The 24,013-nt window shown below is 40.1% G+C and overlaps 1 protein-coding gene across 1 annotated transcript; it reads left to right on the top strand.

Moving 5' to 3' along the window:
- Nucleotides 1-791: 791 nt before the first annotated feature.
- LOC309803467 (disintegrin and metalloproteinase domain-containing protein 20-like) lies at nt 792-23,931 on the top strand. The gene is given in 4 exon segments (XM_082619700.1): nt 792-815; nt 20,386-20,536; nt 21,272-23,338; nt 23,340-23,931. Coding segments are annotated over 2 exon segments (2,208 nt in total). The 5' UTR covers nt 792-815; nt 20,386-20,536; nt 21,272-21,412; the 3' UTR covers nt 23,622-23,931.
- Nucleotides 23,932-24,013: the final 82 nt, after the last annotated feature.

Genomic DNA, 24,013 nt, shown 5'->3' with positions numbered 1-24,013 from the left:
TTGTGGCATTGTGGCAGTTTTGAATTCTCTGCCTTGAACTCCAGCTTCTGACATATTTATTTCCTCTTCTAAGCTGCATTTCATGGGAATTGAACCTTGTTACTATCTTATACAACTGGTGTTCAAATGTGGTAGAGTCCTTAAGGGCTCTGTTTCATAAGTGAGATCATTTATCGGTGGCATCCCTTGAAAGGCCCCCAAATGCTGGACAACCAGGGAATTGGGAGCCCTTCCCCATAACCATGAGAGTAGCAGTTATTCTGGATGAAGGGCTGATTCTCATAGAAGCCACCCTGCTCCATGTAGGTAGGTGCCTGGAAACCAAGAGCTTCTTAGGCTGTAGACGAATGACGTGGGTGCAGCTGTCGGCCGGCCCGCGGGACACATCAAAGGCTCCGCGTGCTCTGGGGGCGTTGGAGGCCTCCAGGGAAGCACTACGTGGGAGACCAAGTGCCAGTTGGACTGGGTTTGCGAGGAGCCCGCTGGGGGCCAGGAGTACCTGGAGCCTGAGCCGCAGGAGGGCGCCCAGCAGCAGGCACCCGGCCCACACCGCTTTCCACGATGCGGCCTTTCGGAGAGCTTGGGTGCAGCTGTCAGCTGTGCTAGGAAGGTGGGTGTTGGGGACTTCAGTCTGAAACTCTGCTTCCAAGGCAAATCCTCTTCCAAGGCGGGAGCCCAGCCTCACGGGTTCGGCGGCCGCCGCCCCGCCCCAAAGAAAAAGGGCGGTTCCTCAGTGTTGGTCCGTTATAAGGAACTGGCGCCAGGGTTCCAGGGTCTGGAAGCTGGCCACAGAGAGACTTAAGGGAGAAAGCAGAGTGAGAACAAGAGGGAACTGAGCAGGCAATCACTCGGTTTGGAGGGGAGGAGTGAGAGGGTGTACAGTAGAGGAGAGACGGCAGCAAAAGGGTGCACTGGAGTGATGGGAATTCAATTCAGAAGAGAGAAATTTAGGGAATCTTAGCACTCTGGAACCAGAGGCTATGGAAGTTGAGAGCCCAAGCCTGGTTCACTTCTTGGTGTCGGTCCTGAACAAAAAGGCAAAACTAGGGGGCTTCCCTGGTGGCGCAGTGGTTGGGAGTCCGCCTGCCGATGCAGGGGACGCGGGATCGTGCACCGGTCCGAGCCTGCGCGTCCGGAGCCTGTACTCCGCAGCGGGAGAGGCCGCGGCGGTGAGAGGCCCGCGTACAGCAAAAAAAAAAAAAAAAAAAAAAAAGGCAAAACTAAATTTTCATTAACTTGTTTCCACTGTGGGCTGATAAAAGTTTCCTAAAGCCAGCAGCTGGTTGTCTGTAAGAGCGATATAACGTAAGTGAGCTTCCGTGAGGAAGACTAAGAGGGTGTTGCTGCATTTTTGCTAAACTCCTGCAGTAGATAGTGAAGTGTGTGTGTGTGTGTGTGTGTGTGTGTGTGTGTGAGAGAGAGAGAGAGAGATAGAGAGAGAGTGTGTGTGTGTGTGTGTTAGGGACTGCCAATATTTAATACAGTATCATTTTTTCACCCCTTTAAATTTTTATTTTAATAAAACAGCTTTATTGCAGTTTATTTAATCTATAATAAACTGCACATACTTAAAGTGTGTAACAAGCTAAATTTTGACATATGTGTACACCCCTGAAACCTTCACCATTATTTGCTTATCTGTTTTCCTGTTGATGAACATTTGGTTTGTTTCTAGTTTGAGGCTATTACAAATGAAGCTGCTACGAGCCTTCATGTATAAATCTTCGTATGAACCTGATCTTTCTTTTCTCTTGGGTAAAAACTTGGGAGTGGGTAAAGTATATGTTCACATCTTTTGCCTATTTCTTGAGGAGTTGTTTCTTTTCTTACTGAGTTTTGAGTTTTTTATATATTTTGAATAGTCCTTTAGCAAATATATGTTTTGAAAATATTTTATCCCAATTTGTGGCTTGTCTCTTCATTCTCTTAATAAAATATTTTAAAGAGAAGTTCGTAGTTTTGATGAAGTTCAACTTATCAATTTGTTCTTTTATGGATTTTGCAGTCTCTGCCATATCTAAGAAATCTTTGCTTAACCCTAGGCCCTAGGTTTAAAAGATTTCTCCTAAAAAGAAAAAAAATTTCTCCTCTGTTTACTTTTAGACTAAACTAGAAGTTTTATAGTTTTCAGTTTTACATGTTGGACTGTGCTCTATTTTGGACTAATTTTTGTATGTGGTTCAAGGTATGAAAGTAAGTTCTTTTGTTTTCCATTCAGTTGTTCCAGCACTGTATGTAAAAATACTATCCTTTCTCCAGTGATTTACCTTTGTACACTTGTCAAAAATCTGTTGCCAAATTTGTATGGGTGTATTTCTAGTCTTTCTATTCTGTTCTATTGATCTGTCTATTGTTACACAAATAACCCACTGTTTTGAGACTGTAACTTCATATGTCTTGAAATCAGAAAATGGTAGTCCTCCAACTTTTTCTTCTTTTTCAAAGTGGATTGGCTATTCTAGATCTTTTGCATTTCTATTTGAATTTTAGAATCAGTTTGTCAAATTCTACAAGTAAAACCTTCTGATTGATTATTCTGGGGAAAATTGACATCTTGATGTTAATTATTCAGATCAGTGAATAAGATCTCACCACTTATTTAGGTTGGTGTTAATTTCTTTCAGTGATGTTTATAGTTTTAAGTTACAGGTTTTTCACAGCTTTTGTCAGAATTATTGCTAAGTACTTAATTTTTTTTGCTGTGTAATAGTATTCTTTAAAAATTTTAATTTCCAGTTGTTCATTGCTAGTATATAAAAATAGAATTGACTGCTGCATATTCATCTTGCGTCCTTTGAGCTTGTTAAACTCATTAGTTCTAGTACCTTTTTTTATAGATTCCCTCAGATTTCTACTTAGACATCTATAAATAAAGACAATTTTAAATCTTCCTTTCTAATCTTGAATCCTTTTATTTCTCTTTCTTGCCTGATTGCACTAGCCAGAACCTCTTGTCTTGTTTCTGATTTTAGGGGGAAGGTATTCAGCCTTTTACCATTAGAATCTATCATTAACTGTAGATTCTTCCATAGATGCCCTTTATCATGTTGAAAAGTTCCCTTCTATTGAGAGTTTTCTGGGAGTTATTATTAGGAATGGATGTTGGATTTTGTCAAATGATTTTTCTGATCTATAGATGTGATCAGATTGTTACTGGGCTTTCTCCGGATTCTTGGACAGCAGTAGCATAGAAATGAATATCACTCCCAAAAGATTCTTAGGCAAGCAATGCTTTTTATTGAAAGGATAGCTTGTGCACAAGGAGATGGTGAGAGTGCCAACTCCCCAAGGATGTTCAGGGAAAGGGTTTTAAAGGCAGTATGAGGGCGGGGGCTACAGGGTGCCTGCCTGATAAGCTTGTGCTCAGTTCTCAGTTTGGTTGGCATCAAAGTGAAGTTTTGAGCGTCATCAGCGTTCTGGTTTCTGTCGGTCTGGGGTCCATGTGCTTGCAGTCAGCAGTTTTCATCGGGTGGGGGTCTGCTTCCTGAAACAACAGCTTAGGAGTGTGTGTCAGGCCTGTATCTCTAGCTTTTAGGGAGCTGGGAGTTCAGTGATTCTGCTGTCTGGTGGATTTATAGTTCCGCTTTTGTCCCTTGGAAACTGTACATACATCAGTGGGACAGAGATAATCTTTTGCTTCTGTGGGTCTCTAGTTGTTGTCTCAAAGACCCAAGCCTTCAGGTGTTTTGTTTCACTGGGCTTGTTAGGCCTGTTTGCTCCAGGCCGTTCCCTTGCTCCTTTTCCAAAATGGCTGTGTACTCTTTGTCTTCCTTTCTCAATGTGATTATTCATTTTAACTTTGTTAATATGGTAACATACACTGATTGAGTTTCAGACCAACCCTATATCCATAGGATAAATTTTATTTGATCATGGTGTATTATCCTTTTTATATATCTTTTTTATATATAAATTTATTTATTTTTGGCTGCGTTGGGTCTTCATTGCTGCGTGCGGGCTTTCTCTAGTCGCGGTGAGCAGGGGCTACTCTTCGTCACGGTGCGCAGGCTTCTCATTGCGGTGGCTTCTTGTTGCAGAGCACAGGCTCTAGGCACGCAGGCTTCAGTAGTAGTGGCACGTGGGCTCAGTAGTTGTGGCTCACGGGCTCTGGAGTGCAGGCTCAATAGCTGTGGCACACGGGCTTAGTTGCTCCGTGGCATGTGGGATCTTCCCGGACCAGGGCTCGAACCCATGTCCCCTGCCTTGGCAGATGGATTCTCAACCACTGTGCCACCAGGGAAGCCCTGTATATTGTTGAATTCAGTTGCTAACATTTTGTTTAGGATTTTGCCATCTATGTTCATGAGGAACATTGATCTGAATTTTTGTATTAATGTATATATATATATTTTTTAATTTATTTATTTATTTTTGGCTGTGTTGAGTCTTCGTTTCTGTGCGAGGGCTTTCTCCAGTTGCGGCGAGCGGGGGCCACTCTTCATCGCGGTGCGCGGGCCTCTCACTGTCACGGCCTCTCCTGTGGCGGAGCACAGGCTCCAGACGCACAGGCTCAGTAGTTGTGGCACACGGGCTTAGTTGCTCCGCGGCATGTGGGATCTTCCCAGACCAGGGCTCGAACCCGTGTCCCCTGCATTGGCAGGCAGACTCCGAACCACTGCGCCACCAGGGAAGCCCCCTAATGTATGTTTTAATATGTTCCAAATCAGGGTAATGCTGGCTGCAAAGGGCTTGTTGGGACATAATTCCTCCTCTTCAGTTTTCTTGGAGACTTTTTGTATAGAATTGTTCTCTCTTCTTCCTTATATTTTTGATAGTATTCATAAGTGAAATCAGTGTGGGCCTGGAGTTCTCTTTGTGGGAAAGTTTTAAATTACAGATTCAATTTCTTGAAAAGATACGGGGCTATTTAAGCCATCCATTTTCTCTTGCATTAATTTTCATAGTTTGTGTCTTTCAAGAAGTGTGTCCATTTCATCTCTAAGTTGTCTAATTTGTAGAAAGTTCGTCATATTATCTTTTATTATCCTTTCAATAACCATAGAATCTGTGGCATCATCCTTCAACCATTCCTCATATTGGTAATTTTTGTCTCTCTTTCTCCTGATCAGTATGACTAGAAGTGGATGAATATTATTGGCTTTCTTAAAAAAAATCAACTTTCATTTTTGTGTGGTTTTTTTCTGTTTTTCTGTTTTCTATTTCATTATTTTTCATTCTGATATTTATTACTTCCTTTAATCTATTTGCTTTGGTTTAATTTGCTATTCTCTTTCTGGTTTCCTGAGGTGAAAGTTGAGATAATTGATTTGAGACTTTTATTATTTCTTTTCTTTTGTTGTTGAGATGTAATTGACATATAACATTGTATTAATTTTAGGTGTACAACATAATGATGTGATATGTGTACATATTGTGAAATGATTACCACAAAAAGTTTAGTTAAGATCCTTCACCACACATAGTTACAGATTTTTTTCTTGTGATGAGAACTTTTTTTTTTTTTTTTTTGGCGGTACACGGGCCTCTCACTGTTGTGGCCTCTCCCGTTGTGGAGCACAGGCTCCGGACATGCAGGCTCAGCGGCCACGGCTCACGGGCCCAGCCGCTCCGTGGCATGTGGGATCTTCCCGGACTGGGGCACGAACCCGTGTCCCCTGCATCGGCAGGCGGACTCTCAACCACTGTGCCACCAGGGAAGCCCTTGAATTTATTTTTGCGTATGGTGTTAGGAAGTGTTCTAATATCATTCTTTTACATGTAGCTGTCCAGTTTCCCCAGCACCACTTATTGAAGAGGCTGTCTTTTCTCCATTGTATATTCTTTCCTCCTTTATCAAAGATAAGGTGACCATATGTGTGTGGGTTATCTTTGGGCTTTCTATCCTGTTCCACTGATCTATATTTCTGTTTTTATGCCAGTACCATACTGTCTTGATTACTGTAGCTTTGTAGTATAGTCTGAAGTCAGGGAACCTGATTCCTCCAACTCCATTTTTCTTTCTCAAGATTGCTTTGGCTATTCAGGGTCTTTTGTGTTTCCATGCAAATTGTGAAATGCTTTGTTCTAGTTCTGTGAAAAATGCCATTTGTAGTTTGATAGGGATTGCACTGAATCTGTAGATTGCTTTGGGTAGTAGATTCATTTTCACAATGTTGATTCTTCCAATCCAAGAACATGGTATATCTCTCCATCTATTTGTATCATCTTTAATTTCTTTCATCAGTGTCTTATAGTTTTCTGCATATAGGTCTTTTGTCTCCTTATGCAGGTTTATTCCTAGGTATTTTATTCTTTTTGTTGCAACGGTAAATGGGAGTGTTTCCTTAATTTCTCTTTCAGATTTTTCATCATTAACGTATAGGAATGCAAGAGATTTCTCTGCATGAATTTTGTATCCTGCTACTCTACAAAATTCATTGATCAGCTCTAGTAGTTTTCTGGTAGCTTCTTTAGGGTTCTCTATGTATAGTATCATGTCATCTGCAAACAGTGACAGTTTTACTTCTTCTTTTCCGATTTGGATTCCTTTTAGTTCTTTTTATTCTCTGATTCCTGTGGGCAAAACTTCCAAAACTATGTTGAATTATAGTGGTGAGAGTGGGCAACCTTGTGTTCTTCCTGATCTTAGAGGAAATGGTTTCAGGTTGTAAACACTGAGAACGATGTCGGCTGTGGGTTTGTCATATATGATCTTTATTATGTTGAGGTAGTTTCCCTCTATCCGTACTTTCTGGAGAGTTTTTATCATAAATGGGTGTTGAATTTTGTTGAAAGCTTTTTCTGCATCTGTTGAGATGATCATATGGTTTTTCTCCTTCAGTTTGTTAATATGGTTTATCACATTGATTTGTGTATATTGAAGAATCCTTGCATTCCTGGGATAAACCCCACTTGATCATGGTGTATGATCCTTTTAATGTGCTGTTGGATTCTGTTTGCTAGTATTTTGTTGAAGATATTTGCATCTATGTTCATCAGTGATATTGGCCTGTAGTGTTCTTTTTTTGTGACATCTTTGTCTGGTTTTGGTATCTGGGTGATGATGGCCTCGTAAAATGAGTTTGGGAGTGTTCCTCCCTGTGCTATATTTTGGAAGAGTTTGAAAAGGATAGGTGTTAACTCTTCTCTAAGTTTTTGATAGAATTCACCTGTGAAGCCATCTGGTCCTGGGCTTTTGTTTGTTGGAAGATTTTTAATCACAGTTTCAATTTCAGTGCTTGTGATTGGTCTGTTCATATTTTCTATTTCTTCCTGATTCAGTCTTGGAAGGTTATACCTTTCTAAGAATTTGTCCATTTCTTCCAGGTTGTTCATTTTATTTCCATAGAGTTGCTTGTAGTAGTCTCTTAGGATGCTTTGTATTTCTGCGGAGTCTGTTGTAACTTCTTCTTTTTCATTTCTAATTTTATTGATTTGAGTCCTCTCCCTCTTTTTCTTGATGAGTTTATTAGGGAAGTTTTTGACTATAATCTCTTTGAATATTTTCTAAGACCATTTCTTTTTCTGTTCTTCTTCTGGGACCCCTATAATTCAAACGTTGATGCGTTTAATGTTGTCCCAGAGGTCTCTGAGACTGTCCTCAGTTCTTTTCCTTCTTTTTTCTTTATTCTGCTTCCTGGCAGTTATTTCCACCATTTTATCTACCAGCTCACTTCTCTGTTCTTCTGCCTCAGTTATTCTCCTATTGATTCCTTCTAGAGTATTTTAAATTTCAGTTATTGTGTTTTTCATCACTGTTTGTTTGCTCTTTAGTTCTTCTAGATCCTTGTTAAATGTTTCTTGTATTTTCTCCATTCTGTTTCAGAGATTTTGGATCATCTTTACTATCATTACTCTGAATTCTTTTTCAGGTAGATTGCCTATTTCACCTTCATTTATTTGGTCTTGTAGGTTTTTACCTTGCTCCTTCATCTGTAATATATTTTTTTTGTTGTTTCTTTGTGTTTTTTTTTTTTTTTTTTGATGGGCTGGGCTGTATTCCTGTCTTACTGGTTGTTTGGCCTGAGGCATCCAGCATGAGTTTTCAGGCAGTTGGGTAGAGCTGGGTCTTGGTGCTGAGATTAGGACCTCAGGGAGGCCTCACTCCGATTAGTATTCCCTGGGTTTTGAGGTTCTGTGTTAGTTCAGTGGTTTGGACTCAGAGCTCCCATCACAGGAGCTTGGGCCCGACCTTCAGCCTGGGAACCAATATCCCGCAAGCTGCATGGTGCATAAAAAAAAAGAGAGAGAGAAAGAAAAAAAGGAGCAGTACAGTATCAAAGAATAAAAAACAACATAAAATTCGAAAGGTAAAAAATATATTAGGAAAAATAAAAATATAATTGAAACAACTGCAACAAGGTAAAATAAAACCCAACAGAAAAACGAAAAAGAAAAAGGGGGGTGGGTGGGGTGGGTGGGGGGAACAAGCCAAAAGCAGAGAACAGTAACAAAGTATAAAGAATAAAATAAAATTAGAAAAATAAAATATTTATCAGGAAAAATAAATATATAAATGAATCAACAACAATGAATCAACAAGGTAAAACAGAACCCCAATCTAAAAGAGGAAAAAAGAGAAAAAAAAAGAAAGCCTTGACTGTGGGAGCAGAGTTTAAGTGGGGGTGGAACTTAGGCAGGGGTGGGGTTTAGGGTGGGGTGGGACCAAGGCTCAGGACCCATGCAGTCAGAAAAGGCCTTGGGGGCGGGGCCTAGGCAGGGCTATGTTCAAGCATGGGGCGGGGCCTCTGCTTAGGACTTGTGCAGAAGGGGAGGCAGTGCTTTCAAAGGAGGGCCTCTGGAGTGTGGAGTTTCAGAGTTTGGAGATAAAGCCCTGGGTCAGTGTACATGGGTGGGGTTTAGGCCCAGCTCATTATGGGGGGTGTCAGAGGGGGTCTCTGAGTGTAGAGGTAGGGCCCTGGGTGGGGGTGTAGGGGCAGGGCTTGGGCTCTGCACAGCAGGAGGAAGGCTCCAAGGGCAGAGGATTAGGCCCAGCAGCCCAACAAGCTCCCCGGTGCCTAAGTGGATGGGGAAAGCGCTGGCTGCATTCCCTTCTGTTCCTCCACGCCCCACCCCGCCATCTCCCGCAGAGTCTCCCCCATCCCCACTGAACTCCTAACCTTGGGTGAGACCTCTGGGTGTAAGAACTCCTCCCCTCCCCCAGCCACCCCTCAGGGATGCCAGTCCCAGAGGTCTGGCCTTTACTTTTGCTCCCCCTTCCCTCCCTCCCACTCCCTCAAGACCCACGCAGGTGGAGGGGTTCTTGGTGGGCAGAGGATCAGGTCCAGGGTCTCAGCGGGCTCCCGGGGGCCCATGTGGGCAGGGGAAACCTGACCTTGCTCCCTTTTGATCAGCCCTCCCAATGGTCCCTCAGTTTCCCCTTCGGCCGTGGGATCCCTTCCCCTCCCTCAGCCACCCCTCAGGGGCGTCAGTCCTGTCCCATCTCCACTTCTCCTCCCCCTTCACTCCCCCCATGCCCCACGTCCTACCCGGTCACTGGGGATTCCTCCCATCCCCTTAGGTGTTCGTGGTCCCTCACCAGTGCCTGGTAGGTGCCCTAGTTGTGTGGAGACATGAATTTCGCGTCCTCCTAGTCCTCCATCTTGACTCCGCCCTCTGTTGAGAGGTTCCTGATTACTGATTCAATCTCCTTCCTAGTAATTGATCTGTTTACTTTTTCTGTTTCTTCATGATTCAGTCTTAGTAGGTGGTAGATTGTATGTTTCTAGGAAGTTATCCATTTTTTTCTAGGTTGTCCAGTTTCTTGACATATAATTGTTCATACTGTTGTCTTATAATCCTTTGTATTTCTGTAGTATCAGTTGTAACATCTCCTCTTTCACTTCTAGTTTTATTTGGGTGCTGTTTCTCTTTTTCTTTATGAATCTAGCTAAAGGTTTCTTCTATTTTGTTTATCTTTTCAAAAAATGAGCTCTTAGTTTTATTCATCTTTTCTATTATCTGTTTAGTCTCTATTTCATTTATTTCTACTCTGATCTTTGTTGTTTCCTTCCTTCTATGAACTTCGGGCTTAGTTTGTTCTTCTTTTCCTGTTTCTTTGAGGTGTAAAGGGTGGTTGTTATTTGAGATTTTTCTTATTTCTTAATGTAGGTATTTATTGCCATGAACTTTCCTCTTAGAACTGCTTTTGCTGCATCCCATAAATTTTGGTGTGTTGTATTTCCATTTCTCTCAAGATATTTTTTGATTTCTCTTTTGATTTCTGCTTTGACCCATTGGTTGTTATAGCATGTTGTTTAATCTCCACATATTTGTGAATTTTCCAGTTTTCTTTTTGTAATTGATTTCTAGTTTCATACCATGGTGGTTGGAAAAGATGCTTGATATGATTTCAATTTTCTTAAATTTATTAAGACTTGTTTTTGGCTCAACATGTGATCTATACTGGAGAATGTTCCCTGTACTCTCGAGAAGAATGTGTATTCTGCTGTTTTTGGAGAAATGTTCTGTATATGTATGTTAAGTCCATCAGATATAACGTGTAGTTTAAGTCTAAGGTTTTCCTATTGATCTTGTGTCTGGATGATCTCGCCATTGATAAAAATGGGGTATTGAAGTCCCCTTCTATTATTGTATTGCTGTCTATTTCACCCTATTATTTCTTAATATAGGCATTTAATACTATAAATTTCCTTCTAAGTACTGCTCTAGTGGCATTCTGTATATTGTGATTTTTGGTTTTATTTTAATTTAAAATAGTATTTAATTTCCCTTGTTTAGTCATTGAAATTTTCAATAGATTTTTTTTTACAGCAGTTTTAGGTTCACAGCAAAATTGAGTGGAAAGTACAGAGTTCTCACATACCCCACTCCCTTGGCTCCACACAAGTGCAGCCTCCCTACCATCGACATCCCACACTTGAGTGTACATTTGTTGTAATCGATGAACCTACATTGCTATGTCATTATTATCCAAAGTCTGTAGTTTACACTAGGGATCACTCTTGGTGTTATACATTCTTTGAGTTTGGACAAATGTATAATGACATATATTCACCATTTTATCATGCAGAATACTTTCACTGCTGTAATAATCCTCTGTGCTCTGTCTGTTCACCCTCCCTCTCCCTAACTCTGTGCAGCCACTGATGTTTTTTACTGTCTCCAAAGTTTTGCCTTTTCTAGAATGTCATATTGTTGAAGTCTTACAATATACAGCCTTTTCAGATTGGCTCCTTCACTTAGTAATATGCATTTAAGTTCCCTTTGTGTCTTTTCATATCTTGATAATTTTTTTATTTAAGCACTGGATAGTGTTTTGTTGTTTCGATGTACCACGGTTTATTTATCCACTCACCTACTGAAGGACACCTTGATCACCTTCAACTTTTGGCAGTTACGAATAAAGTTGCTATAAACATCTGTGTGAAGGTTTTGGTATGGACATAAGTTTTCACCTCATTTGGGCAAACACTAAGGAGCACAATTGCTGGATTGTGTGGTAAACGTATGTTCAGTATTGTACATAACTACCAAACTGTCTTCCAAAGTGGCTGTACCATTTTGCATTCCCACTAGCAGTGGACTAGAGTACCTTTTGCTCTACTTCCCTGCCAGCATTTTGTGTTGTCAGTGATTGGATCTTGGCCATTCTATTAAGTGTGTAGTGGTATCTTGTTGTTTTAATTCATTATTTTGTGGTGACATATGATGTGGAGCATCTTTTTATATGCTTACTTGTCATTTGTATATCTTCTTTGATGAGATGTCTGTTCACGTCTTTTGCCTATTGTTAAATTGGGTTGCTTATTTTCTTATTTTTGAATTTTAGCAGTTCTTTGTGTAATTTGCATAATATCCATTATCAGATATGTGTTTTGCAAACATTCTCACCCAGTCTGTGTCTCTTCTCACTTCTTAACAAGGTCTTTACAGATCAGAAGTTTTGGGGGTTTTTTTTCTTTTAAAAAATTTTTTTATTTATTTATTTTTATACAGCAGGTTCTTATTAATTATCTATTTTATACATATTAGTGTATATATGTCAATCCCAATCTCCCAAGTCACACCCTCCCCCGGCTTTCCCCCCTTGGTGTCCATACAATTGTTCTCTACATCTGTGTCTCTATTTCTGCCTTGCAAACTATTTCATCTGTACAGTTTTTCTAGATTCCACATATATGTGTTAATATACGAGATTTGTTTTTCTCTTTGTGACTTAACTTCACTCTGTATGACAGTCTAGGTCCATTCACATCCCTACAAATGACCCAATTTCGTTCCTTTTTATGGCTGAGTAATATTCCATTGTATATATGTACTACATCTTCTTTATCCATTTGTCTGTCTGTGGGCATTTAGGTTGCTTCCATGTCCTGGCTATTGTAAATTGTGCTGCAATGAACAATGGGGTGCATGTATCTTTTTGAATTACAGTTTTCTCTGGGTATATGCCCAGTAGTGGAATTGCTGGGTCATATGGTAATTCTATTTTTAGTTTTTTAAGGAACCTCCATACTGTTCTCCATAGTGGCTGTATCAAATTACATTCCCACTAACAGTGTAGGAGGGTTCCCTTTTCTCTACACCCTCTACAGCATTTGTTGTTTTTAGATTTTCTGATGATGCCCATTCTAACCATGTGAGGTGATACCTCATTGTAATTTTGATTTACATTTCTCTAATAATTAGTGATGTTGAGCAGCTTTTCATGTGCCTCTTGGCCATCTGTATGTCTTCTTTGGAGAAATGCCTGTTTAGGTCCTCTGCCCATTTTTGGATTTGGTTGTTTGTTTTTTTTAATATTGAGCTGCATGAGCCATTTATATATTTTGGAGGTTAACCCTTTGTCTGTTGATTCATTTGCAAATATTTTCTCCCATTCTGAGGGTTGTCTTGTTTATAGTATCCTTTGCTGTGCAAAGCTTTTAAGTCTCATTAGGTCCCATTTGTTTATTTTGTTTTTATTTCCATTACTCTAGGAGGTAGGTCAAAAAAGATCTTACTGTGATTTATGTCAAAGAGTGTTCTTCCTATGTTTTCCTCTAAGAGTTTTTATAGTGTCTGGCCTTACATTTAGGTCTTTAATCCATTTTGAGTTTATTTTTGTGTATGGTGTTAGGGAGTGTTCTAATTTCATTCTTTTACATGTAGCTGTCCAGTTTTCCCAGCACCACTTATTGAAGAGACTTTCTTTCTCCATTGTATATCCTTGCCTCCTTTGTCATAGATTAGTTGACCATAGGTGTGTGGGTTTAACACTGGGCTTTCTATCCTGTTCTATTGATCTATATTTCTGTTTTTGTGCCAGTACCATATTGTCATGATTACTGTAGCTTTGTAGTATAGTCTGAAGTCAGGGAGTCTGATTCCTCCAGCTCCGTTTTTTTTCCTGCAGATTGCTTTGGCTATTTGGGGTCTTTTGTGTTTCCATACAAATTAAAACTTTTTTTGTTCTAGTTCTGTATAAAATGCCTTTGGTAATTTGATAGGGGTTGCATTGAATCTGTAGTTTGCTTTGGGTAGTATAGTCATTTTCACAGTATTGATTCTTCCAATCCAAGAACATGGTATATCTCTCCATCTGTTTTTGTCATCGTTGATTTCTTTCATCAGTATCCTATAGTTTTCTGAGTAAAGATTTTGCCTCTCTAGGTAGATTTATTCCTAGGTATTTTATTCCTTTTGTTGCTGTAGTGAATGGGATTGTTTCCTTAATTTCTCTTTCTGATCTTTCATTGTTCATGTATAGGAATGCAAGAGATTTCTGTGCATTAATTTTCTATCCTGCAACCTAACCAAATTCACTGATTAGCTCTAGTAGTCTTCTGGTGGCATCTTTAGGATTTTTTATGTATAGTATCATGTCATCTGCAAACAATGACAGTTTTACTTCTTTTCCAATTTTGATTCCTGTTTTTTCTTTTTCTTCTCTGATTGTCATGGCTAGGATTTCCAAACCTATGTTGAATAAGAGTGGCGGGAGTGGACATCCTTGTCTTGTTCCTGATCTTAGAGGAAATGCTTTCAGTTTTTCACCATTGAGAATAATGTTTGCTGTTGGTTTGTTGTATATGGCCTATTATGTTGAGGTAGGTTCCCTCTATGCCCATTTTTTGGAGAGTTTTTGTCATAAATTGGCTTTGAATTTTGTCAAAAGCCTTTTCTGCTTCAATTGAGATGATCATATGGTTTTATTCCTTAATTTGTTAATATGGTGTATCACATGGATTGATTTGCATATATTGAAGAATCCTTGCATTCCTGGGATAAATCCCACTTGGTCATGGTGTATGATCCTTTTAATGTGTTGTTGGATTCTGTTTGCTGGCATTTTGTTGAGGATTTTTGCATCTATGTTCATCAGTGATATTGGTTTGTAATTTTCTCTTTTCTGTGATATCATTTTCTGGTTTTGGTATCAGGGCGATGGTGGCCTCGTAGAACGAATTTCGGAGTGTTCCTCCTGCTGCACTTTTTTGGAAGAGTTTGAGAAGGATAGGTGTTAGCTCTTCTCTAAATGTTTGATAGAATTTGCCTGTGAAGCGATCTGGTCCTGGATTTTTGTTTGTTGGAAAACTTTTAATTACAGTTTCAATTTCATTAGTTGTGATAGGTCTGTTTATATTTTCTAATTCTTCCTAGTTCAGTCTTGGAAAATTGTACCTTTCCAAGAATTTGTCCATTTCTTTGAGGTCGTCCATTTTATTAGCCTATAGTTACTTGTAGTAGTCTCTTATAATCCTTTGTACTTCTGTGGTGTCAGTTGTAATTTCTCCTTTTTCATTTCTAATTTTATTGATTTGTGTCCTCTCCCTTTTTTTTCTTGGTGAGTGTGGCTAAAGGTTTATCAATTTTGTTTATCTTCTCAAAGAACCAACTTTTAGTTTTATTGATCTTTGCTATTGTTTTCTTCATTTCTATTTCATTTATTTCTGCTCTGACCTTCATGATTTCTTTCCTTCTACTGACTTTGGGTTTTCTTTGTTCTTCTTTCTCTAGTTCCTTTAGGTATAAAGTTAGATTATTTATCTGAGGTTTTTCTTGTTTCTTGAGGTGAGATTGAATTGCTATAAACTTCCCTCTTAGAACTGCTTTTGCTGCATCCCATATGTTTTGGGTCATTGTGTTTTCACTGTCATTTGTTTCTATGTATTTTTTACTTTGATTTCTTCATTGATCTCTTAGTTATTTAGTAGCACAGTGTTTAGCCTCCATGTGTTTGTGTTTTTTACAGTTTTTTTGTTTCTGTAATTGATTTCTAATCCCATAGTGTTGTGGTTGGAAAAGATGCTTGATATGATTTCAGTTTTCTTAAATTTTCCGAGAGTTGATCTGTGACCCAAGATGTGATCTATCTTGGAGAATGTTCTGTGTGCACATGAGTAGAAAGTGTATTCTGCAACTTTTGGGTGGAATGTCCTGTAAATATCAATTAATCTATCTGGTCTATTGTGTCATTTAAAGCTTGTGTTTCCTTATTAATTTTCTGTTTGGATGATCTGTCCATTGGTGTAAGTGGGGTGTTAAGTCCCCCACTATTATTGTGTTACTGTTGATTTCCCTTTTTATTTTTGTCAGCATTTGCTTTTTGTATTGAGGTGCTCCTATGTTGGGTGCATAAATATTTATAATTGTTATATCTTCTTGGATTGATCCCTTGATCATTATGTAGTGTCCTTCCATATCTCTTGTAACAGTCTTTATTTTAAAGTGTATTTTTATCTGATATGAGTATTGCTACTCCAGCTTTCTTTTGATTTCCATTTGAATGGAATATCTTTTTCCATCCCCTCATTTTCAGTCTGTATGTGTCCCTATGTCTGAAATGGGTCTCTTGTAGACAGCATTTATACGGGTCTTGTTTTTGTCTCCATTTAGCCAGTCTGTGTCTTTTGTTTGGAGCATTGAATCCATTTACATTTAAGGTAATTATCGATATGTATATTCCTATTACTATTTTCTCAATTATTTTGGGTTTGTTTTTGTAGGTCTTTTTCTTCTCCTGTGTTTCCTGCCTAGAGAAGTTCCTTTAACATTTGTTGTAAAGCTGTTTTGGTGGTGCTCAATTCTCTTAGCTTTTGCTTGTCTGTAAAGCTTTTGATTTCTCTGTCAAATCTGAATGAGATCCTTGCCGGGTAGTAATCTTGGTTGTAGGTTTTTCTCTTTCATCACTTTAAATATATCCTGCCACTCCCTTCTGGCCTGCAGAGTTTCTGCTGAAAAATCAGCTGATAACCTTATGGGGATTCCCTTTTATGTTATTTTTTGCTTTTCCCTTGCTATGTTTAATATTTTTTCTTTGATTTTAATTTTTGTTATTTTGATTAATATTTGTCTTGGTGTGTTTCTCCTAGGGTTTGTCCTGTATGGGACTCTCTGCACTTCCTGGACTTGGGTAGCTATTTCCTTTCCCATGTTATGGAAGTTTTTGACTATAATCTCTTTGAATATTTTCTAAGACCCTTTCTTCTTCTCTTCTTCTTCTGGGACCCCTATAATTCAAATACTGGTGCATTCAGTGTTGTCCCAGAGGTCTCTGAGACAGTCTTCAATTCTTTTCATTCTTTTTTCTTTATTCTGCTCCTCAGCAGTTATTTCCACCATTCTATTTTCCAGCTCACTATTTGTTCTTCTACCTTAGTTATTCTGCTATTGATTCCTTCTGGTGTATTTTTCATGTCAGTTATTGTATTATTTACCTCTGTTTGTTTGTTCTTTAGTTCCTCTAGATCTCTCTTAAACATTTCTTGTATTTTCTCAATCCATGCCTCCATTCTATTTCTGAGATTTTAGATCATCTTTACTATCATTACTCCGAATTCTTTTTCAGGTAGGTTGCCTATTTCCTCTTCATTTATTTGGTCTTGTAGGTTCTTACCTTGCTCCTTCATCTGTAACATATTTCTTTGTCATCTCATTTTTTTTGATGGGTGTTTTTTATGTGTCAGTTAGGTTAACTTGATTAACTTGATTATCTTTGCTTAAATCTTCTACTTCCTTATTCATTTTTGGGGGGAGGGGTGTTGTTCTATCCGTTGCTGACAGTATGCTAATACCTACAAGTAGATTTTGAATTTTTCTCTTTCTCCTTTTTGTTTTGTCAGTGTTCGCTTTATGTATTTCAAAGCTATTTTTTAAGTAGATACAAATTCCTCTTGAATTTTATCATATTAAATATATCTTTATCTCTGTAATTGCTTCATCTTTTCTGCTACTAATATGGTTTGTTTCCTTTCTTTTGCCAATATAAATTAGTAAACTATTGTTATTATTTTAGAGTACCTTTTCTTTCCTCTCAGTTCAGACGTTGAACTTTTTTCTCTGGAGCATGTTGAATTAGATTCTGATTTGCATTTAGAGCCAATAAGGGGCAGTAGGAGTATGTCTTGAGGATACTAGGCATCCTCTAGCAGGATAATTTTCCCAGCTGAGATAATTACAGCATCTCCAGCTAGAGGAGGTTAGACTTCTCAGACAGGAAAGGTGTAGTCTCCATCCCTGGTAAAGGAGAGCCAGGGATACTTGAGAGCATCTAGATACTCAGAACCAATCCAGTCCACCTGGAATTCCTCTTTTCAAGTGTCAAGGTTTTTTCCCATTTCAATCAGATTTCCCACTACAGTCTTGGCAAATCTCTGTATTCAACTTACTCTGTGATTCTGTAACTCCACAGTTAAATTTTGATTTTCTTTGAAGTTGGCCATGTGGCTAAAAGAGAGATTTGTGTGTGTGGGGGGGGTGTTGTCCACCATTATCAGATATCTGAGTTGAGAATTTAGAGCCTTGAACCTCATTTTGAAAAATCTCCATTAGAATTTAGTATAGCTATTCCACATCTCAGTCCTTGAGATACTTATAGGCATCATCACAGCCTTCCCTTTGTCCCCCACATACTTGCTTCAGTAGGGCACTTCATCACAATCAACGTGAGTAGTAATTTAATTAATTGTGATGTTACTATGTGCCCATTCCCCATTCAAAAGGAGTTCAGGGCTTCCCTGGTGGCGCAGTGGTTGAGTGTCCGCCTGCCAATGCAGGGGACATGGGTTCGTGCCCCGGTCCGGGAAGATCCCACGTGCTGCAGAGCGGCTGGGCCTGTGAGCCATGGCCACTGAGCCTGCACGTCCGGAGCCTGTGCTCCACAATGGGAGAGGCCACAACAGTGAGAGGCCCGCATACCACACACACACACACACACAAAAAGTTCAGCATTGTCTTAAGGCCATGAACATACCCAAGCCAATCCCAGAGTCCCATTTTGTCTGTCTCTCTTGGCAGCACTCTTGGTACCAAGTCATGTAACTGTTAGGATCTAGTTCAGAAAAGAGAAACCCACCAAGAGCAATTACTATAGGGAATTCTTGAAAAGGTAATAGAGGACTGAAAAGGTAAAAAGGGAACACTGAGGTACACAGAAGTATGAGTTGCCAGAAGGAGTTCCACCCCTAAAATTGGGGCAACAAAGGGAAGAGGTTGGGGTTATCATAACCTAGAAGCTGTCACAATGGGCCTCATATGTCTGGACCTGGAGTGTAGAAGATAGGACATTATGAGCCCAGGTGATGTTGGTAATTTTGGAACTCAGAAAAGGGGTACTGTGGACTTGATAGCTGTACCTACTATAAGGTAATGCTGAGCTGGTGCTGGTTCCTTAAGGACTTGGAAAAAGGTCCTCTAAAACTCTGACTCAGATATCAGAGATGGGGGGTGCTCTTTTATGGGGCTTGTATCAAGGAGATTTGTGGTATAGCCAGGGAACATCTGAGAAAGAGACACTGGCTGGCTGGTGTGGGTTGCCCAGGGTACTGGAAGATGGCTCTGTACATCTGTTTTTCAGACTTCTGAGGAGAGGGCACTGTCCCCTGGTTACTTTTGATAGGGCTTGATGGAGCTGGTTCTGGGAATGTGGTAACTGACTCTGTCCACCAGAGCAAGATCCCTTTGCAGGTGGTGGTCACTGAAAGTAACAGCAGGCAAACAGGTAGAGCCCCATGTCCTTTCATTTTGCCTTTCATTCTCCCTCTAATGCCCTTCTTGACAAAACTGTTCAGGAAGCCAGCTAGAAATGGGGTAATATAATGTGCAGATTCCCATCTTCAGCTACATAGACAAAGTATAAATTTTAGTTTTGGGGTTCAGAAAATAATTGATAATCATCGTAAGATGTGTCAGCAGAATGCTGCTGTAGTTTCTGTGGTGACAGGTAATAGCAGGTGATACTGATATGTGTGAAGCTCTCTGATGTTTTCTGTTGTTTTATTTAGTTGTGGCTCACTAAATTGACTTCATGACCCTGAATGGTTTGTGACCTAAGTTTTTGAAACACTGAATTAGCTGTGACTAAGAGTGTGTGGAGACAAGGTAAAATAGGGGTTTTGAGGAGTTTGAAATAGCTGCTGGAAATAGAAGAGTTAATTACTGATACAGAAGAAGATTCTTACACTGCTTGAAGTGCAGGTAATGCTAGAGAGGAAGGGCTTTGGTGTGACACCAGTTCACGTAATTAATGGTAATGTGATGGTCCTTCAGGACTTGTCTTTCAAATAGTGCAATAGTGACAAAGACTGGTATGACTCAAAGATTCTTGGCAATGAAATTTTCTATTATTACCACATCATATTTCTGATGAAGCTTAATGTAGGTTGTTTTCCTCTTTATAATGCTTTAATAATCCTCTTCCAACTCACACATTTCCATCTTAATACCCCCAAATCTGTAGCAGATACCAAGGATATCATGAAGAGAGACATGGAAAGGAAATCTGGTCACTAGGATTTCACCTATATCAGAGATGCTTTCCCTAAGAGGTTTCATCTAGTATTCTTGGCTTCCAGTAGTCATCCATTAGTTCTGGAAAAGTATCCATGAGTGTACAGGTGTTTTTGACATCATAATGCTGAGGATATTTCTTACACTCTCTACTACTGAACCCATTTGTGTCCTTATTTAGAATATTCGGCCACCAATATGTGTTCGAATGTGTCTCTAATTTTTTTTCAACTTTTGTTTTTAAATATTAAGCAAATTATCGATACTTTAAAATTTTATTTATTTATTTATTTATTTATTTATTTGTCTGTCTGTGTTGGGTCTTTGTTGCTGCTCATGGGCTTTCTCTAGTTGCAGTGAGCAGGGGCTACTCTTTGTTGCGAGTGTGCGGGCTTCTCATTGCAGTGGCTTCTCTTGTTGCAAAGCACAGGCTCTAGGCACATGGACTTCAGTAGTTGTGGTTCACAGTCTCAGGAGTTGTGGCTCGTGGGCTCTAGAGCACAGGCTCAGTAGTTGTGGCACACGGGCTTAGTTGCTCCACGGCATGTGGGATCTTCCCAGACCAGGGATCAAATCCATGCCCGAGGTCCATTGGCAGGCGGATTCTTAACCACTGCATCACCAGGGAAGTACAAATTATTGATACTTTTAACTGAAAATCAGAAAATGAATGAAATTAGCTTTTACCTGAGGTAAAATTTATGTTTTTAACAGGTATGAAGAAAGTCCATTCAAATTGTAGTCTTTGAACATTTTAGTGAACTGATTCTAGTTTTAAATTCTTCAATCCAGCTTTCTCTAGAGAATTCAGCTAACTCACCAGCCATGTAAAATATAGAATGGAATCTATATTTACACAGCCAAGGTGAGTCTCTTATGATTCAGAACATGATGCACCTGGGCTGGGTGGAGAGAAGGCTGCTGCTTCCATGCTGTGATTGGAGGCAATGGGGCTGTCCCCAAATAGCAGCCCCTTTCCCTATTACTCCGTCAGTATGGATGCCTTCCTTTGAATGTCCAGGGGTTTTCTGCAGGTAAGAATGCATTATAAAATAAAAGTTTGTCTTGAATGGAGGGGGTCTTACAAAACTAATGAGTCCATTAAGTGAGGCTTAGTTTGACTGCTAACCTCAAACAGAAATGGGGGCTAGATAAGATGTCTGTAGAAGAGAAGGAAAGATGGATCAAACTGTCTGAATAAAGGGATAAAAAAATGGTGAGCTTTGGATGGGCTGTCTCCATGCTTACTGAAGCTAGTAGAGTATAAGTATGTTTTTGGGTGGAGGAGAAATTGGGAGTCAGATGTCAATCTTTTTAATAGGGAAAATGTCATGCCAGTGTACATGTTTAGAGAACAGTATATAAATGAATCTTTATCAGGTTCAATAATTACCAACCTATGATGCATTTCCTTCATCTCTTTCCCAGGAAACCTGCTCTTCCCCCACCCCTTGCCCTTACTTATATATGAAACAATCTCAGGAATTTTATTGATTCAAGCCTTATCCCAATTGAAATCACCTTCTTCTCTCTCTCCAGCCCCCCACCCTCCCTGCCCCAGCCACCCCATCCTAGCTCTTCTTTCTATTTTCACTTTCAGCACTGAAGCTCTGATGGTTCACCTCTTCCAGGACACAGATCCATAAAGGTCAGCCCTGCACCCTGAACAGCTCAGAGGGAGGAGCCAGACCAGTAACGCCTGATGCCCTGCCCTCTTCTGCCCTAAACAGGTGGCTCCATAATGGCAGTGGGTGAGGCCCTGGTGCACATCAGAGTCACTCTTCTGCTGCTCTCATTTGGGGCATCTTTGTTCATTTCTGACCACTCTCAGGCCAGGGCCTCCCAGCACTTCTCCTCTCCAGAATTGGTGATCCCCTTGAAGGTGACTGGCAGAGGCAGAAATGCCAAGGCTCCAGGCTGGCTCTCCTACAGCCTGCGGTTTGGGGGCCAGAGACACATTGCCCACATGAGGGTCAAGAAGTTCTTGGTTTCCAGACACCTCCCAGTGTTCACCTACACAGACCAGCATGCCCTCCGCCAGGATCATCCTTTTGTTCCTGATGACTGCTACTATCATGGTTATGTGGAGGGGGTTCCCAAGTCCCTGGTTGCCCTCAGTACTTGTTCTGGAGGTTTTCGAGGAATACTACAGATAAATGATCTTGCTTATGAAATTGAACCAGTTAGGTTTTCTGCCACATTTGAACACTGGGTGTATAAGATAGACAGTGATGATACACAGTTCCCACCTATGAGATGTGGGTTAACAGAAGAGGAAATAGCACGCCAATTGGAGTTGCAAGAGTTGCATAATTTCACTCTGATGCAAAGTTCTTACACAGGCTGGTGGACCCACTTGCGTTTTCTTGAGTTGGTAGTGGTTGTGGACAATCTTCGATTCGTTCACTCGGAAAGAAATGTGTCAGTAGTGCAGCGTGAAATACTTGATGTTGTCAATATAATAGGTAGCTTGTATCACTCTTTGGAACTTGATGTAATTTTAACTGGGCTTGAAGTCTGGACTGAAGGAAACCCAGTTCCTATCGATAACATAGATAAGCTTTTGGAGGATTTTGCTGCTTGGAAGTATTTTAGCCTTGATGACCGACTGTCACATGATACGGCCCATCTTTTCATAAAAAAATCATTTGGCATAAAGCTTGGACTTGCCTATGTTGGTGGAATATGCCAGCGTCCTTTTAATAGTGGAGTTAATGTTTTTGAAGACGAGAGTCTGTATGCTTTTGCAATTGTTGTGACCCATGAACTTGGTCATAATTTAGGTATGCAGCATGATACTGAATGGTGTGTGTGTGAACTTCAGTGGTGCATAATGTTTCATGCCAGAGAGATGACAAATAAATTCAGCAACTGCAGTTATGCCGAGTATTGGGACAATCTTATCAATAATGGATTATGTCTTTACTCTCCTCCACATCCGGGGAATATCTTTAGGCTGAAGTATTGCGGGAACCTAGTGGTTGAAGAAGGAGAGGAGTGTGACTGTGGAACCATAGAGCAGTGCATAAATGATCCCTGCTGTCTGTTGAATTGCACTCTAAAGCCTGGAGCTGCTTGTGCTTTTGGGCTTTGTTGTAAAGACTGCAAGGTCATGTCATCAGGGACTTTGTGCAGAAAACAGATCAGTGAATGTGACCTTCCAGAGTGGTGCAATGGGACATCCCATCAGTGCCCAGAAGATGTATATGTGCAGGATGGGATTCCCTGTAGTGATGGTGCCTACTGCTATCAAAAGAGCTGTAATAACCATGATGAACAGTGCAGGGAGATATTTGGCAAAGATGCAAGGAGTGCACCTCAGAGTTGCTACAAAGAAATCAACACCCAAGGAAATCGATTTGGTCACTGTGGTATCAAAGGCACACAGTACATAAAATGTGCATCCCCTGATATCCTGTGTGGGAGAGTTCAGTGTGAAAATGTGAGAGTAATTCCTAATCTGATAGAACATTCCACAGTGCATCAGCTTCACTTTAATGACACCACTTGTTGGGGCACTGATTATCATATAGGGATGTCCATATCTGATATCGGTCAAGTGAGAGACGGCACAATGTGTGGTCCAGGAAAGATATGTATCCGCAACAAGTGTGTCAGTATGGTTCGCGTGCCACAAGCCTGTCAGCCTGAGACCTGCCACATGAATGGGGATCTGCAATAATAAACAACAATGCCACTGCAATCCTGGATGGGGACCTCCCTACTGTGAACACCAAGGCAATGGAGGTAGTAATAGTAGTGGTCCACCTTTTAATCCCCAAGCAGAAGAGAAAGAACTGAAGGAGAAGGGAAACCAGCCATTATTGTGGCTTATTCCTTTGACCTGTTTATTTTTATGTTGCATCCTTGTGCTTTGTAAGAAACATAAAAAGAAGGAGGAGGCAGAAACGACGGAAGAAAAAGAGACTGAGGAGGAAGAAGGTGACTAAGGCTCCTGCTTCATTTTTTTAAATCTCTGGTTTTTCTTTTAATAGTAGAGAAGTATTAGGGCATGTCTGACTGTTTCAAGAAAAATTTAAGGATCCTTCATGTCAGAATCATAAGCATTAATATTTCGCTGAAGGATTCCTAGCATGTTCTTACTTACTCTTCAGTGTGTCAAGCAATATTAAAAGTTCATTTTTTTTTCTGGAAGTCATCTCTTTATGTTTCCCGAGCAAAGGCATGGCAAAGTCACATTTTTAAGCTAATGTCTATCAGTTGTAAACCTCCTCCCACCTTTGTACTCTTAAAATGTAATGTCCGGGATGTGCCGCTACATACCCCATTGCTGTTTTGCCAGCTCTTTTCCAGGTAGCTGTGCCAAAAGGGGGCAGTAGGA

Source organism: Mesoplodon mirus, assembly GCF_964341445.2.
Source record: "Mesoplodon mirus genome assembly, chromosome: 4".
Classification (NCBI taxonomy): domain Eukaryota; kingdom Metazoa; phylum Chordata; class Mammalia; order Artiodactyla; family Ziphiidae; genus Mesoplodon; species Mesoplodon mirus.
The sequence above is the reverse complement of the archived record's forward strand: the minus strand, read 5'-3'. Positions and strand labels throughout refer to the sequence as shown.